The sequence below is a fragment of the Pipistrellus kuhlii genome, unplaced genomic scaffold (assembly GCF_014108245.1).
Source record: "Pipistrellus kuhlii isolate mPipKuh1 unplaced genomic scaffold, mPipKuh1.p scaffold_m20_p_34, whole genome shotgun sequence".
Lineage (NCBI taxonomy): Eukaryota > Metazoa > Chordata > Mammalia > Chiroptera > Vespertilionidae > Pipistrellus > Pipistrellus kuhlii.
Genome location: NW_023425534.1, coordinates 3,664,077 through 3,680,731, shown reverse-complemented (window position 1 = coordinate 3,680,731; position 16,655 = coordinate 3,664,077). Strand labels below are relative to the sequence as shown.

At 66.9% G+C, this 16,655-nt stretch overlaps 1 protein-coding gene across 2 annotated transcripts in view; it reads right to left on the bottom strand.

Moving 5' to 3' along the window:
- Positions 1-345: 345 nt before the first annotated feature.
- Positions 346-16,655, bottom strand: part of SPSB1 (splA/ryanodine receptor domain and SOCS box containing 1) — a 37,034-nt gene continuing 20,724 nt past the window's right edge. Inside the window, exons 2-3 of one of the 2 annotated variants that reach the window (XM_045570593.1) lie at positions 5,170-5,933; positions 346-2,110 (exon numbers count right to left, since the gene is read on the bottom strand). In XM_045570593.1, coding sequence (XP_045426549.1) covers positions 1,675-2,110; positions 5,170-5,933 — 1,200 coding nt within the window. In that variant the 3' untranslated portion in view covers positions 346-1,674. Of the gene's footprint in view, positions 2,111-5,169; positions 5,934-16,655 lie in introns of those variants that run through there. The other variant, XM_036460936.2, reaches the window with a different exon arrangement.

Genomic DNA, 16,655 nt, shown 5'->3' with positions numbered 1-16,655 from the left:
CATCCCTGTGCTTGGCCCCAGGGACAGACCCAACGACGAATGACCAGCTCCTTCCACTGACTGCCCTGAGCCTGGCGCACAGTCCTTCCTGTTAGGCCAGCAAGGCCCGCGGTCTGGGGCGCGGGCTCACAGACTTCCGAAAGGAGGTGGGGGCATTCTGGGATCGCCCATCCAGGGCCCTCCTGCTCTTCGGAGGCTCTGGCTGGCATGTGACGAGGGGAACGGGGTGGAGGCCGGCCATCCCCTCATTATCCGCTGAAAACCGGGGCCCCTGGAGCTGGCGAGCCCAGGAGGGGCCGGCCACGCCTCTCCCCTCCCCCCGAAGGCACAGAGAGGGACTCAGAGTTAATAAACTTTCCTTTATTCGGTTACTATGATCAACCATCATAAAATAGAATGGGAGTTTCAAGACTGTACAGGTCACAGGGCTCTGGGCTGAGAGGAGGAGGGGAGCTTAGGGGGACGCTGAGGGCGGCGGGGGGAGGGGTGCAGAGACGACAGAGCCCTGCCAGCGTCCGGCCGCGGCGGGAGGCGCGGGGTCCCGTGGGAAGCGGCAGGGGCCCTGGGAGTGGAACTCGCATGTGCAACGGTCACCGCGGGGCTGGCCTGGAGCAGGAGGAGGCAGGTCTCTGGCCTCACAGGGAAGGGAAGCTGAAACGGCCACCTCGCCGTGACAAGGGGCCACTGACACGCCTCCCCCGGTCTCGGCACCGAGGTTGTGCTTTAAAAAATATATTTCACTGGAAGACTTCTTTTTTTTTTCTTTTTAAAGGTACCCTACAGCAGCTGTTTAAAACATAATTCTTACGGACAAATATATACGCATATATATTAAACATTTTAAACAAATAAAGTCATCTATTGTACCTGTGCAGAAGGGGACGGAGCCGGCTTCGAGACCGAGAAACGCCAAATGTGGTGGCAGGGGCCGGGGCTGCTACGTGGGGGGGCTGCGGCAGGGAGGGGGGCCCTCTCCCGCCGCCCGCCCCGCCCCGCCCCGCCCCCTGGCTCTGGGGGGTCGTGATGAGCTAGGCACTACGTGGAGACACGCGTGGGCCACGCGTGGGCTTGCGTGAGGCGTGATGCCTCGCTCGTCTCCCGCAACCCCAGCCTGCTCCTCGTTCCTCCTCCCTCCTCGGTCCGGTCCTCCTGTGGGCCATCTCAGCCAGGAAGGCAGGAGCAAAACCAAACCCACAGCCCGAGCCCACGGAAGACACGGAAATAAGCCACGTGCGAAGGCGTGGGAGCCCACGTGTCCGTCGCGGCCGCTGTGGAGCCGTGACCCTCACGACGCTCCGACCGCCTGGAACTCAGGGCAGAGCCCCCGGGGAGCTGTGGGCCGAGGGACCCACGCAGACACGTGTGCCACGCGGGGACACGGCACGGCCGGCCGGCGAGGACGGGCGAGGCTGGCACGTGCCAGGAGCGGCAGGGCGGACGGAGAAAAGCAGGAGAGCCCTCCAGCGCGGGGACCGGAGGCGGTCCCTTTCTACGTGGAATAAATAAATGGCTTTCGTTACTGTGGAGAGAATAAATACAGGGTCCGGGCACCGGCCGCGGGCCTGGCGCTGAGCCTCCGTGCCGGCCGGCGGGCGGTCCCTCCGGCTGCTGCCTCGTCCCGTGAGTTTCTGACGTCCGGAGCGGGGTGCCCGGCACAGCCCTGCCGAGCACCTCTTAGCACCCTGGGTCTGCTCCGGGCCCCGCTCCCCGGACCCGGCAGGGGGGCTCCCAGGCCACCTGAGGTCCTATGTCCTTTTCCCAGGAGGGGCTGGCACGGGCACGCAGGGCCCTCTGCCAGGGCCGGGAGGGGCCAGGGGGCCCGTGTCCGCGTCCGTGTCCCGAGGGCAGCAGGAGGAGGAGGAGGAGGAGCAGGCCTTCCTCCCGCTGCGGACGCCTGTCCGAGGCGCAGGGCGGGCGGGCGGCGGGGCCTGGCTCCGTGGCTGTCGGCGGCTGTGGGCGGCGGCCGTGGTGCGGGCCCGGCGTCACTGGTAGAGGAGGTAGGCCTTGAGGGCGGCGGGCAGCGGCAGCGCCTGGATCTCGCCCAGACGCTCCTTCCCCAGGGCCAGGCGCACAGAGCGGCGGCAGAGGTCCATGAGCGGCAGGGGCTCGGCTGCGGAGACGGGGAGAGAGCGGGTGAGGCGGGCTGGGCTCTGGGCGCACCACCCCCAGGGGAGCACGCAGAGGACAATTTCATTTCAAAGCCATCGTTTTCGGCGAGCACAGAACCCACTTTGCAAAACGCGAGGGCCGTCCCCACCACCCGGGGGGCGGAGATGTCACGGTCACAGGCAGACGGGGGAACGGAGGGGTGGAGTCCAGATAACGCCCGGGGTCACGCTGCCAGGCGGACGGGAAGCTGGGTGCTGACTCAGGCTGCCCCCCTCTTACACCCGGGCGAGCGGCGGCTGCCGGGGCACCAGCAGCCGGCTCTTCCCTGAGTGCACCCCGCACCACTGTACGAAGCTTTCGGGAAAGGAATTATCTTGTGAGGACCCCCCCCCCCCAACTGCCCACGGGTACTGTTCCCATCTGCATGTCACAGCTGGGGGCACTGAGGCACAGAGGTCATAGGCCAAGGTCACAGGCCGGGCACCCGGACTGGGAAGAGGCCTCTCTGCAGCTGTAAGGGCGCCCGTGTCCTGGTGTCCCCTGAGGGCCCGGCCCCATCTTCCTGCCAGCGGGGCTCCCTGTAAGTCAGCGGCTCCGATAGACTTTCAACTCAGAAGGAGCCGGCCAGGCCGAGGCCCTGCTCACCCCTTCCCCCCAGGTGACCTCCCCTTCCCTCGTCCCTAAAAGCAGGGCCTGGGGAGCACAGTGTCCTGGACACAGAAAGGGCACACGCAAATGGGCGCCCCTTGACTCTGAGACTCCTTTGTGAGCAGAGCGAAGCCCAGACCCCCCACAACCCAGAGAGACCCAGCATTCCCCTCGGGAGCCCATGCCACCGACATGTTCACCACTGTGTCTCAGCACATTAACAGTCACATTAAAAACCTCAAATCCCTGAGGACCCCCTCCTACAGCTGAGGGTGTCAGGGTGAGGGGCGGGGTGACGGCTCCCGGCGGTGGGCTTCTCTGGGGGTGACGGGCAGGTTCTAAAGGCTATTGGTTGGTTGCTAGCAGGCCCCAAGCACTCCCTCCCCCGCCCCTAAAACTTCTCAAGGGGGAGCCGTAGGCTCTACACCCCGCTCCAGCCACAAAGCTGGTGCCCAAACAGAGGGGGCAGAGCTACTGGGCGAGGCCCGGCCGCGGTGCCATCTCGCTCGTTTGCATCGTTTCTATGAATGAGAGGGGACACGGCTCAGGATCGGGAAGTGAGTCGGCGCTATTTATGGGAGCAGAAGGCTGAGGAACTGGGGCGTCCGGGCGCCAACTTCCGCGTCTCTCGGAGAAGCGGTGACCTGGGGCCTGTGGGACCGAGCTCGGCCCAGCACCGCGGCCTGCGGCTCTCCAAGGCCTCGGAGCCTGCGACACCACCGGCGCCCCAGAGCCCACGCCGCCGCGTCTCATTCGCGGCCACGTGAATGCGCTTTGGAAGGACCCGGATTCGGCGGCGTCCTCACCCTCCCCTCCTCCGCTCCCGCCCGGGCCTGGCCGCTCCCACCGGCAGCGGCAGGGGCGCTGCTCCGGGAGATGGAGCCTAGAGCGTGTGGTGGGCCTGGCCTGCCTCCCGGGACGTGTGCGCCCGCCCCCTTCACAGGCAGCAGCTCTTACAAAAGAGCAGCAAACCCAACAGAACCCCTCGTCTGTGCCCAGTGGGAAAGGACGCCTGGCACCTGGCCAGGTAGCGTGGCCCCCCTGGGGCCCCTGCCCCCAACTCTGCGCCCACTGTCCCTGCAGGACCAGCCCCTCGGGGGAGGCAGGACGTCCCCCAGAAAGAAGCCCCTGCAGGGCGGGTGGTCAGTCCCCCCAGAGGGGATGGCCCCTGGACCCCGCTGGAAGGGAGGCGCAGGAGGGGCCCCCCACGGGCGAGGCACTCAGGAGGACACAGGAGGAGGTCAGCAAGTCGGAAGTCTCCCAGAGAAAGGAGCCGAGTCTCGGCTGAACCATCCATCGCAACAAACGGCAGCACCCTGATCCGGGAGGCACCAGAGGGAGAACGTGAACGTGTCTAACGCACGGAAAGGCCTCGGGCACAGAGACGGCGGCTCCCGTGGGGGCAGAGGGGACCTGCGGGCCAGGGGCTCTCCCTCGGGGGACAGTGACCACTGCTTGCAGATAGGAGTGGTCACAGCTCTGAACACCCCCCAGCCACAGAGTCCCCCCCAGACCCTGTCTCCAGACCCTGTCTCCAGACCGCCTCCAGCCTCCAGAGCCGTCTGGACATGGCCGCTCCCTGGACAGCTCCGCCCTGGCCTCCCCGTGGCCTCTCAACGCAGGACCCGGGGGTCAGTCAGCAGGCGAGGCCGGCAGCTCCAGCCCACGTCCCCTCATCCCACTCCCCACAGAGGCAGCGGGCGGAGGACGCCGCAGAGCCCTCACGTGTTTCCTCCTCTGGATCCTCTCCCAGGCCTCTGACATCATGGCCGAACAACCCCCCCCCGCCGTCCCCCCAGGGGACTGTGTCCCAAAGGCGCCTACCCAGGAGCCGCCAGCACAGAGAGAAAGACCCTAATGAGTGAGAGAGGCCCCTTGCTTGCCACTACGGGAGCACAATTATGCGAGGGACCTACTACCACCAGCACCACCAACCCCAGCTCAACACCACGCTGACTGCTGTGCTAGAATTTGGTCCACTGCACATCCTAAAGGCAGGTCGACCAGAAACAAGCCACATCTGTCAAAAACCATCCATCCGTTCACTGATTCCTTTACTCACCATCCATCCATCCATCCATCCACCCACCCATCCATTCATTCATCCACCCACTCATCTACTCATTCATTCCTCATCCATCCATCCACCCACCCATCCATCCATCCACCCACCCACCCATCCATCCATCCAACCAGCCACCCGCTCATTCATCCACCAGGTGCTGCCAGGTTGGCCGGCAGACTCCAGCAAGAACTTTCCATCTAACCAGAGGCAAGCAAGCGTCGCCTCTGAGGACCCGAGGACGCTGGGGCGTCTACCGAAAGGCATCTGAACCCCGAGGACCGCACCAGCTCCTGGCCAGGCCCGCCAGGCCCCTCGGACACAGGCGGGATGCAGCAGCGGCCACTTACGGTCGAGTCCGTTCACGTAGCGCATGCGGATCTCGCAGTGGCCCCAGACGGCACTCACGACGGGGTACAGCTTCTTGCCCTTGAGCCCCCGGAAGGCCACGCCCATGTACTGTCCGTCCACGATGAAGCTCAGCGTCCCGTCGTCCATGTCCAGGGCCACCAGGAAGGAGTCGGGGACGATGAACGTCTCGTCCGGCTCCAGGAAGGCCGGGTACGTCTTGCTCGGCTGGTTCTTGCCGTCGTGGTAGAGCCGGTTGCGCCCCAGGTCCCAGCCCCAGGACTCGTGGTTGTTGCCCACGAGGGTGGTGTAGCCCACGGAGTGCAGGGGGGCGTCGGCCGTGGCCACGCCCACCACGGCGTGCGTGCCGCGCTGCCGCGTGGCCCAGGTGATCTGCCACACGTGCAGCCCCCGCGTGTAGCCCACCTTGCCCCGGATGGCGTCCGTGCTCTGGGCCACCGGGTGCCGGTGGAACAGCAGCCGGTCGTCCTCCTTGACGAAGACGTTGAGCGAGCGGTCGTTGTGGTTCCAGGAGTGCAGCAGCTGCACCTCGCGGGGCGCGGGCGGCATGTCCAGCAGCAGCTCCAGGCGGGTGGGCGTGCAGTAGTCCAGGCCCTGGAGCTCCTGCTTCAGGGGCCGGTACGCGGGGTCCCTCATGTCCACCGTCTTGATGCCGCCGGTGACCTTCTGGCCCATGGCCGCCGCCTCCGGCCTCACGGCGCCCCCGGCAAGGCGGCCTCTGCACACGGCGCGCGGTCCGTGCTGCCTGCCGGGCGGAGAGAGAAACAGGACCGGTGAGCGGGGGCTGGGGCGGGGAGACGGCCCCCCGGGAAGGCCAGGGCCTTGGCACCGAGGGGACCCTGCCCGGTGCCCGCCGTGGAGCTGTCCTAAGGGAGAGGCCCCCAGCCTGGCAGTCGCCGGGAGAGAGAAGGATCCGGAACGGCAGTGTGGTATTTCTGAGGGCAGAAAGCCCAGTTGGCACAGGCCTGGGATCAGCCCGAGCGGTGGGCATCTCCCCTGGTGCCAGCAAGGGCGGGCTTGCTTCCCAAGCCTGCTGCTTCAGGCGGCAGAGCCCTGAGACGCCACCTCCCAGCCGCTCTCCCTCCCGGCACAGCCGCCTCCACCGGCCCCTCGGGCTCATGCCGGGGAGGGAGCGGGCTGGGCAGCCATGAACTCCTGGTCAGCGAGGGCTCGGCCCGGGCGCTCCGCTCGCTCGTGGGCCCTGAGCCTGCAGCAGCCCCCCAGACGGTCCCACCTCCGCATGGTGCCTGGACTGGGTGCCCCGTCGCTCTCGGGTGCCCGAGGCAGCCCAGGCCAGGGGGCAGGAGAGCCTCCCCCGCCCAGCGTTCCGGGCCAGCCCGTGGACGGCCACCGCCTCTCCCCTCAACCGAAGCCACGTGGGGCTCCTGGGCTCCAGCGGACCCTCGGGAGGAAGTCCGACTCCAGGACCCCTCCTCCCGCTCCGGCTGCCCGCCGCCGGCTCCCTGAGGGAGGCAGGTGGTGGGGGAGGAGAGCGCTCACTGCCTGTGTGCCCGCCACCAGGGGCTCAGCAGGGGGGGGCTGAGGGACTCACCCACCTGCCCTCCGGTCCGCCCCCCGTGCCCGCCTTGGGAAGGGAAGTGGCAGGGACCGGGCTCCTGAGCTCCCTCTGGGCTGCCCGGCGGGGGGTGGGCTCCCCCTCTGCAGTGAGCTCACTGCTCTCCCACCCGGAAGCGGAGACAGGATGCTGCAGGGCCCGGAGGGCAGGGACCAGGGGAGCTGGGCGCCGGGGACCAGGTCCTCCCGTCTGCCTGGGGCCAGCAGGCCAGGTTGGGGGATAGGAGGGACTGCGAGGGGCTGGGCGCTCCCGAGGCCCTCCCGCCCCCGGAGCCGGCCCTGCCCGGGGAGGAGGCCCCGGAGAGGATGGCTTCCTTCGGGGCCGGCCAGCCTCCTGGAGGCTGGCTCCTGGCGGGGAGAACGTTCCGGATGAGAACCCCGGGCCCCGTATCTCAGCGCAGGCCCTGCGTCTCCCCCTCCCGTCGTTTCTTCCCAGACAGGCTGGCGACCCCTCGTGTCAAATGCCCGCCAGGCCAGTGCAGAGCCGAGGCGTCCTCCTGCCGCTGGGGGACCAAGGGTTCCAGAAAGTTCTGTGCGTATGGAGACCTCGGAGTCCTCCCATCCTGGGTCTCCCAGGACCATCCGTTCCAAGCTTCCAGTCCCATCGACCCCTGAGAGCCACCGACACCTCCAGGACCCCCGTACGGCCCCCCGAGGGGCACCGTGGCTGCGGGCTGGCTGCCAGGCCTGCGGGCGGGAGAGCCGAGGCTGGCGTGGACACGGGGTCCCGTGACCCCGGGGACTGGCTGCGGTGACCCCAACCTCCACCGGAGCATCCTCTGAGCCGGGGACGGCGGGTCTGTCAGAAGCACCCACACCCATCGCTGTGCGGACACCCCCTCTGCAGGGCCCGGTGGGACACGGTTACCTTCCTGAGCTCATCTCACTGCCTCCTGGAGCAGAGCAGCCAGTGCCCTGTCCTGGCTCTGTCACCCCAGCAGGAGGGCCCCTCAGAATCCCACTGAGGAGGGTCCCACCCCGACCACGGCGACAGGGGACACTGGGCGGGGGGGGGGGCTGTGGGAGAGGATGGCCGTGGGGAGACCATGTGACAAGAGACACTGGGCGGGGGGGGGGGGCCTGTGGGAGAGGATGGCCGTGGGGAGACCATGTGACAGGGGACACTGGGCGGGGGGGGGGGGAGCTGTGGGAGAGGATGGCCGTGGGGAGACCATGTGACAGGGGACACTGGGCGGGGGGGGTGCTGTGGGGAGACCATGTGACAGGGGACACTGGGCGGGGGGGGGGGTGTGGGAGAGGATGGCCGTGGGGAGACCATGTGACAGGGGACACTGGGAGGGGGGGGGGGGCTGTGGGAGAGGATGGCCGTGGGGAGACCATGTGACAGGGGACACTGGGCGGGGGGGAGGGGGCTGTGGGAGAGGATGGCCGTGGGGAGACCATGTGACAGGGGACACTGGGCGGGGGGAGGGGAGCTGTGGGAGAGGATGGCCGTGGGGAGACCATGTGACAGGGGACACCGGGCAGGGGGGCACCAACGTGGATCCTGACAACTCCCCGTGTGTGTCGTGCCCTTTAGCCGAGCAGAGGGTACGTGTTCATTTGCCCCCCGGGACGCACCCCGAGTCCACAGCGGGCAGGGAAGGTCCCAACGCCCAGAGGGAGCTCCGGGACCATCCCAGAGGGGGAAGGAGGGTGTTATTTCTACAGTAATTTCTCCTGAAACGTCCAGTGACACCGCTTCTAACTCGCAAATGTTCATCTGCCTGTAGAAACGGGATCGCCGTCTGTCTCACAGGCCCCATGTCTGTCTCCACGGGCCCACACAGGAAACGAGAGAGTTAGGAAACCCGAACCCCAGCCGCCACGCCGGACAGCGGCCGGCTCCACTCTGCAGGCCGGACAGCGGGCCGGGCAGGGGCATGGGGGCAGGGGGTGTGCAGGGCAGGGCAGTGGCCGCAGAGGGTAGGAATTTCAGCCCTGGGCTCCGGGGACAGCGGGCTCAGCACTGCCTGTCGCTCCGTGGGGTCCCCCCCTCTACAGCCTTCCAGAGGCCCCCCCAGCTCAGTGCGGCGCCGCCCACGTGACCGATCCTTTGTTCTGTGCTCCAGAGAGTTCACGGCGGGCGCAGCACTGGGTGGCACCGGCAGCACATTGGGTGACGGGTGACAAATGCGTGGAGCGGGGTGGGGGCAGGGTGCGCGGGAGAGGCAGACACACACTCACCTCCTCCCCGCTCAGTGCCCCCTCCGTGCGCCCCTCCCTCCCTCCGTCCGTCCGTCCGTCCGTCCCACGGACCCCGGAACAGTAACACCATTGTTTGGCCCCAGGACGGGGAAGAATGAAGTTCAGGATGTGGAACAAGGTGACCTATTTAGAAAGCCTCCTTTCACCTGGAGACCAAGCCCGCTCCCTCCCACGGCGGCTCCCCCCCCCCCCCCCCCACGGGTGGCTGCAGCCCAGGGTTTTGCAAGAGAAGCCGCCCCGAGCGATCGGAGATCCTCGCAGGTCTGTGCTGGCAGCTTCTGTGCCTGGCTGCGCGCCGGCTCTGCCCGCCGGTGAGGGCCCGGGGCCCTGGGAGCCACGGCCCACCACGCTTCCTTCCCGTGGGAGCGCCCAGGGCACCCCCTGCAGGCCTGGCCACGGGCCTGGGGGAGGGGCCCCCGGCAGGAGGAGTGCCAGGCGGGCACAGCGCCCCCCGAGCTGCGCTCTCGTCAGGCAGGGGTGCAGACGTCTCTGCCCCTAGAACCACCCGAGGCCGGACCCTCCTGGGAAGTCCTGACGAGGGAGTTTGGAGGGAAAAGTCCCCCCACGGCCGATCCAAAGCTCTAGCCTCTGACCCCAAAAGACGCACCTGCCGGCAACACCCACGGAGGACCCGGATGACTCATCGGCGCTTTCAGAGCGGGCCGGGCCTGGGAAAGCAGCGCGACACTCATACAGAGACCGAGAGCTCACGGCGCGCCGCAGCCCGCCACGGCTGTGCCGGCGACGGCGGGCTCGGGGGGACCTCGGTGCCACACCGCGGCCACCGCGACCTTCCGGAACGTGTGCGGGACATGCCCAGCCCGCCTCGCCTGGCAGCGGGATGGAGTCTCGGTGCCGGGCCCCCGACCTCACCCAGCCTGGGGCTGGGCATCCGTCTATCTCACCGGCCTGCCTGGTCCACACAGGAGCTGGGGCGCCCCACGGAAAGGGGGCAGGAAGGCGGGCAGAGAGCAGTGCCATGGCCCCTCCACAGGGAGAGCCCACGGGGAAAGGCTGGGGGACACTGGTCCCCCCTCACCCCTCCCTGGCCGGGGGCAGCAGCCTGCACCCCCCCCCCCCCGGGTGACAGACAGCCTCAGCAGCTGCGTCCACACCGCCCAGCCCCTCCCGCCTCCCTTGAACTCGCGTGGACACCTGGAGGGATGGAATCGTGAATGCCAAGTGCGGGAGGGCGCTCGGCCAGGCAGTGCCCAAACGGGCACAGGGTAAGGCCTCCCAGGGCGGCCGAGGAGCCAGCCCCATCTTGGGGGTTGTTTTGGGAGGGGAGAGACCCGCAGACACCCTTCCATCAGGCGGGGAAGAGGGTGGAGAGGAGAGACGCCCCCGTGAGGCCGCACTCCGGCAAAGCTGCCTCTGGGGGTGCAACTTCAGAACCCCCAAATCAACCATCCCCGTGGGCCCACTGCCGCAGCGGGCAGAGGCCGGAGGGATGCTGGCCTGTCCTTAGGCTCACGGTGCGGTTCCCAAAGTGAGGTCCCCCCGGCACCAGCAGATCAGCATCGCAGGTCAGAGCCACAAAGCCACGCCCTGCCCGGACCTCCTGAGTCAGAGACGTGGGGTGCCCCCCCCACCCGCCCCATCTGCATCCTAATGAGTCCTCCGGGGGCCAGGCGCTGCTGGCTGAAAGGACTGGAGCTCAGTTTTTGGAAACTCACATCCCTATGACACGAGAACCGTCAGGCGCGGGCTGATCGCCACAACCTGTGACACTTCCTGTGCTGTCCTGACTTGACAGATTTCAAACGCCACCTGGGCTCCTAGGAACGCTCCGCCCAGGAATATGTAAGCCGTAAGGTGAAGGGTCCCCCCGGCCACTCTCTGGTGCGCATTCAAGTGCAGACGCAAAGCAAAGGACCCCCTCCCCCAAGTCCTCCCCTGTGCTCTCCCCAAATACCCATCTATTGGCGGGAGGCCACGTTCACGCGTCAGGAGCGGCACAGTGTTCCACAGTCCTGATTCCCGTGGCGTCCCCCGACAGACGGGCCTCTGGGCGTCTGCACCAAGAGAGGGCTTTCTCCCTAACACCCCAGGCAGTTCCTGATGGTTCCGTGCTCGGCCACCTCTCCTCTCACCGCCCTTAGGATCCTGGACCTCGGCACGCCCCCCCCCCCCCCCCCCGCTTCCCCCGTGGAAGGAAACCCAACATCTACCCCATCGCCGGGCTCCCCGGGTTCGAGCTGACCGTGGCCGTGGCGGCGGCCGGCGCTCAGGAGCTCCCGCGCAGCTCAGGGGACGAAGGTTCGTCCTCGGGGCCCGGGAGGGACGGCAGCCAATGAACTTGGAAAGGGTTCTGAGAAGCCGGCAGCGTGGCTCTGGGCGCAGCCTAATCCCGCTCCCCGGGGTTCTGGGGGCTCAGCAGGAAGCCCGGGGAGAGGTTCCCGGGCGGCCAGGCCAGGTGGGGCAGGAAGGTCTTAGACCCGCTCCGGAGGCCACCGCGGCCTGCAGGACCGTCCTCTGTACCACTGGCCTTCCTCCTCCGGCCCAGCCAACCCGGAGAGGCCTGGGCACCTGGGCCCACAAGGCCGCGGGGAGGGCCTCAGCGAGTCCAGGGGGGCAGGCGGGAGGGCCGGGCCGGGCTCCCACGGGGGACCCGGGAGGAGGGACAGGCAGGGAGGGGTCAGGCAGGAGGCAGGAGGAGGCTGGCGCCGCTGGGGGTATGACAGCCCCGCAGGGGCTGGCCGGAAGGATCGCCGTGCAGGGGCATGGGCAAAGGTGTGCCAGGGCAAGTGGAGCGAAGGGCACAACGGGATCCGCGCTGAGAGTGAAATCTAGAACGAACCTCCCCAGGCAGAGGCGGGAAGGGCGGAAAGGGACCCAGGGGAGTGAAACGCTGGGTGTGGAGGGGGAGCTTCTGGTTTCCCTTCCGCTCAGACCGCCTCACCACCGCCTCACCACTGCAGGACCACCACGGAGGGGGGACGTCCACGGTGAGCAGTGGTGGGTGGATACACCGATGGTAGCACACACACAGTGGAACGCCATTCAGCCATAAGAAGGAATGAAGTGCTGCCAGGCCGGCGTGGCTCAGGGGTTGAGCGTGGCCCTAGGAACCAGGAGGTCAGGGCACAGGCCCGGGTTGCAAGCTCCATCCCCAGTGGGGGTCGTGCAGGACGCAGCGGATCGATGATTCTCTCTCATCATTGATGTTTCTCTCTCTCTCTTCCTCCCTGAAATAAATAAAATATGTACTTAAAAAAAAGGAACACAGTACTGATGGCTGCTACAATGTAGGCGAACCTCAAAAACTTGATGCTGAGTGAAAAAGGCCAGATATACACCGAGTGACCAGATTATTATGATCTCTGAACGCGTAATAATATGGCCACTCAGTGTGTGTGTGTGTGTGTGTGTGTGTGTGTGTGTGTATTAGAGGCCTAGAATTCATGCATGGGTGGGGTCTGGCCAGCCTGGCCAGGGGGAGGGGATATGGTGATTGGCCGGCCTGCCTGCTGGTCAAACTCCTGGTTAAGGGGATAGTTTGCATATTAACCTTTTATTATACAGGATAGACACTGAGTGGCCAGATTATTGTGTGTTCAGAGATCATAATAATCTGGCCACTCAGTGTAAAAGGACACATATTGCATTCATTTAAAAAATATATATATTGTTTTTTATTTCAGAGAGGAATGGAGAGAGGAAAGAGAGATAAAAACATCAATGAGAGAGAATCATTGATTGGCTTCCTCCTGCATGCTCCTTACTGGGGATAAAGCCCGAAACCTGGGCACGTGCCTCTGACTGGAATCGAAACCGGGGACCTTCAGTCCCTAGGCCGACGCTCTACCCACTGAGCAATACCAGCTAGAGCTGTTTCATGTTCTTTATATGAAATAATTGGAATAGGTGAGTCCACAGAGACAGAAGTGGGTGAGTGGTGGCCAGGAGCCCAGGGCCAGGGAGTGGGGAACAGTGAGCGATGGCTGTCGGGGTCCCAGCCTCTTTTGGGGGGTGGGTGGGCAGGTGTGGAAATGTTCTGGAACTCGACAGAGGCGGTGGATGCACAACATCGGAATGTACCGAATGCCACGGACTGGGCCTGTATGAAGGTTATTGCTGTAGTATGTGAATTTTACCCCAACACGTAAAAAAACAGGTGAAAAACGCGCATCTTCCCAAACCCACCTGGCAGGCACTGGAGGACGCTGGGAGCAGAGGCGACCAGCTCGCCGGGGACACACGGGGACACGGCTAACGACATTCATGTGTGGGGAGCCGCCTTCCAGAGCTGCGGGCCCCGCCCCGCCCCCGCCCCCGCCCCCAGAGGAGAGCATGCAGAGCTGCGGGCTGGCAGCGCCACGGCCCTGACACGGCACCTGCAGATCGCCTTTCCCCGGAGGAATCTGGAATGCGCGCCTGCACCCCGAGTGTGATGGGGGGGGGGGGGAGTGGCCGCATGCACCAGGGCCGCCGGCCTGAGGGCGAGGACATGGAAGAACCGATATCACGGCAGAACACGTGTGTGCGCACGCTCCCGCCCCGGGAACAGGCGGTGGAGCAGAGGACATGTGGGGTTCCCGGGCCCTGCTTTCCGCAGAGCAAGGCCACACCCCGCGGCCACGCCACATCGCATGGCGAGGCCTCCCGCTGACGGTGACGGCGAGGCCTCCTGGGGGAGCCCCCGGCTGTGCCGGCTCCAGGAGGGGTGGCCCCTGCGGTGGGGGGGGGGGGGTCTGTGGGGTTCTTGGCGTCTCCGGGGCCAGGTGCCCGGGACACACACACACAGAACGCTGTCTCAGGAAAGCAGCTGTGACCTGGCACGTCTGTCCCACTCGTCACCGCTGAGAACACGGAGGAAGAAAGGGGAAGAGGGAAAAGGGGAAATGACCCATATCCACTGACCGGGCTGGTCCTGGCGGCCATCAGGGCCGAGGGGAGACGAAGCGAGAACGAAGGCACGTGCTTGCCCGACACCCTTGTCGGCCCAACTCCGGGAACGTGAGCCAGCCCAGGACCGGCCATTCCAGACACCCCTCTCCCCTCAGCTTCCCCTCACCCGCTCCTACACACACACACACACACACACACACACACACACACACGGGCTACAGACGCACAGCTCACGTGCTCGCCTCGCACGGGCGCCGAGACCTCAGACAGGCCGTGCTGCAGAGCTGTTTCCTCCCGGAAAACAAAACCGCGTCCCTTCTCTGGCAGAACGGGGAGCAGAGGCCATGCCCCACGTTCCTGTGCCAAGGAGGGCCTGCCCGGTCACAGCCTGCGGACCGGACGCAGCCAGGCGGGGGCGGCGGTCCCCTCCGCCTAACGCTGGCCCAGGTCTCCGCTCCCGTATCAGAGGCCTCCTTCCTGCTGAGCCAGCAGACCCGCCAGCGGGACCGGCCCCCGGGACCCATGTCCTCGTAACATGACGCCCTCCCCTCAGCGCTGCCATGAACCAGGAGGCCCGATGGCTCCGGCAGCTGCCGAGGGGAGGGTCCGTGTGAACCGGACAGTGGAGCCTGGCGGTCCCCGCGCCCCGGCCCGGCCCCTCGCCCCGATATCCCGCCGCTCCTGACGAACAGCACCCCCTCCAGTCCCCAAACGGAAAAGCAGACACGACCGACCGGGACCCTACCCGCGGGGCCGTCCGACTCCTTCCTGGAGGAGCAGTCCCTTTCGGGGGGGCGCCAGTCACCCCACGTGCCCCCGGCTGGTCCCACCGGGCGGCCGGTCCCAGCCTGGGCATCACCGGGGCGGGGGCTGCGGAGAGGCCGCGCCGGGCCCTCCCCCGCACACGGCCCGGGGGTGGCACCGCAGCCGGACACCCAGGGGTGGGCGTGCGTGCCCGGGCGGGGGCGGGCTCTGGTGGGAGTCCTCCCGCCGTGGAGACGTGGAGGAAACCCATCGGAAAGGCAGACACGGGGTGTCCATCCCTCTGCAGGGAGCCGGCCCCGAACCTGGCTCAGACACACCCAGCCCGGAAGCCGACAGGTTAACCGTCACAGGCAGGGCTGCCGGCCTGGAAGGTCTCGGCTGCTCGGGTCGGGAAGACCAAGGTTATGGCAGACACCACGTCCAGCCCCCTCCTCTGCTCACGGCTGAGCAGGAGCTCCCTTCTGCCCCCCTCCACTCTCTCTGCCCCCACAGGATCCCCGAGGCCACCAGCCACCCGCCTGGCTGCTTTCTCCTGGCCACACCTGTCATAACGCTGTTCCGTTCACACCAACACCCTCCCCCTCCCCCCCCCACTCCATCCAGGACCTGTGCTGCCCTCTGGCCACAGCGCCCGCCCTGGCCCAGACCCGGGCTGCTTCTCAGCTCGGCTCTGCTCCCCGCACACCTCCCCCGGATTCCTCAGGGCCCAGGGGCTTGCCGGGATCTGGAAGGAAGGTCACTCCGGGCCCCACGTCGCATGCTGGCCGAGGTCCACCCCACACGGGCCGCTGGCCAGTGGCCTCCCGGGCGCCCAGACACCTACCGGGGTCCGGAGCCCTGGAGTGGCTCGGGCAGCGCAGGGAGGGAAGCCCTCGGTCCTCGGAGGGGCGGGGGGCTGAGGGGTCTGCGGGCAGCGCCTGGCCCCCTGTGTGCCGGCGCCCGGCCCTGCCGGTCCCCCGACCTCGCTCCCGGGGCTGGAGCGGCCTGGCCGGAGCCAGCGCCTCCGTCGCCAAGGGGAAGCGGCCCTTGGTTACCAGCGGCCGGCGAACACAGAGGCAAACAAACCCTGGAGCGGCTCCTGCTCCGGGCCTGGCCTCGCTGCTGGGAACAATTACAAGGTAATCGGCCGGCCGGCTCTCCAACGCCCTCCGCAGGGAGCCGGGGCCCGGAGCCCGCGGCAACCAGGCCCTTCCTCCTGCTGCTGTGCCTCCCGGGACCCTGGGACCTCCCCCACCCGTCCACCGATTCGGGACGGACGCCCCGAGAGCCGGCTGGGGTCCCAGGGGACCCGCCCACGCAGACACGGGGGTGCCCTCACCCCTCTCAGCAGCCACCGGGCCAAGTGTGCGAAGTGACAGGCGGCCGGCAGGTACGGAGGTGCGGTCCGTCTGCAGACCCCGCCCGCCCGGCTGCAGGGCAGATGCGGGACAGCCTCCTCCGAGCACCCCTCCCAGCACGGCCAGCTGTCTTGTCCCCAGGCAGCGTGTCATGAAAAGGACAGAAACCCACCAGCGAATGGTAAGATGCCTGCTCACCGGGCTCTGCTGCCCCCCACCGAGCCCCCCGCCCCCCGCTCCCCCCGGACGCAGCCTGGTCACTGATCCCCACTGCCTCCCTGGGAAAGGGGTTCCCCCACTCAGGGGCACCCCGCAGCCTGGGCCCCGGCGGGGCCCCAGGTTCCCACAAGCGGAAACCGGAGTGGAATGGGGTACAGGAGGCGACAGTTCCCCCAGGCCTCCCCAGGTGGCAGGGGCACGTGCAGGGTCCCCCTGTCCCTCTGGGTTTACACCTGAGCCCTTCACACATCCAGCCATGCTCTCTTCTCCCATCCCCCCGGCCTTCTCTGGGGACAGACGCCGACCTTGAACGGGGAATGTGGCAGCAGGTGCAGACCCCGATGAACAGGGAGCCACCAGAACACAGAACACTTGTCGCACCACCTGACCCCCAAGGCCCACAGGTTAGTTCTCCTCAGTCAGACCCTGGCTTCGGGGCCTCCCAGGGGACAGAGAGAGAGAGAGAGAGTCAGACAGACAAATACACATAGAGAGAGACAGAGACAGACAGA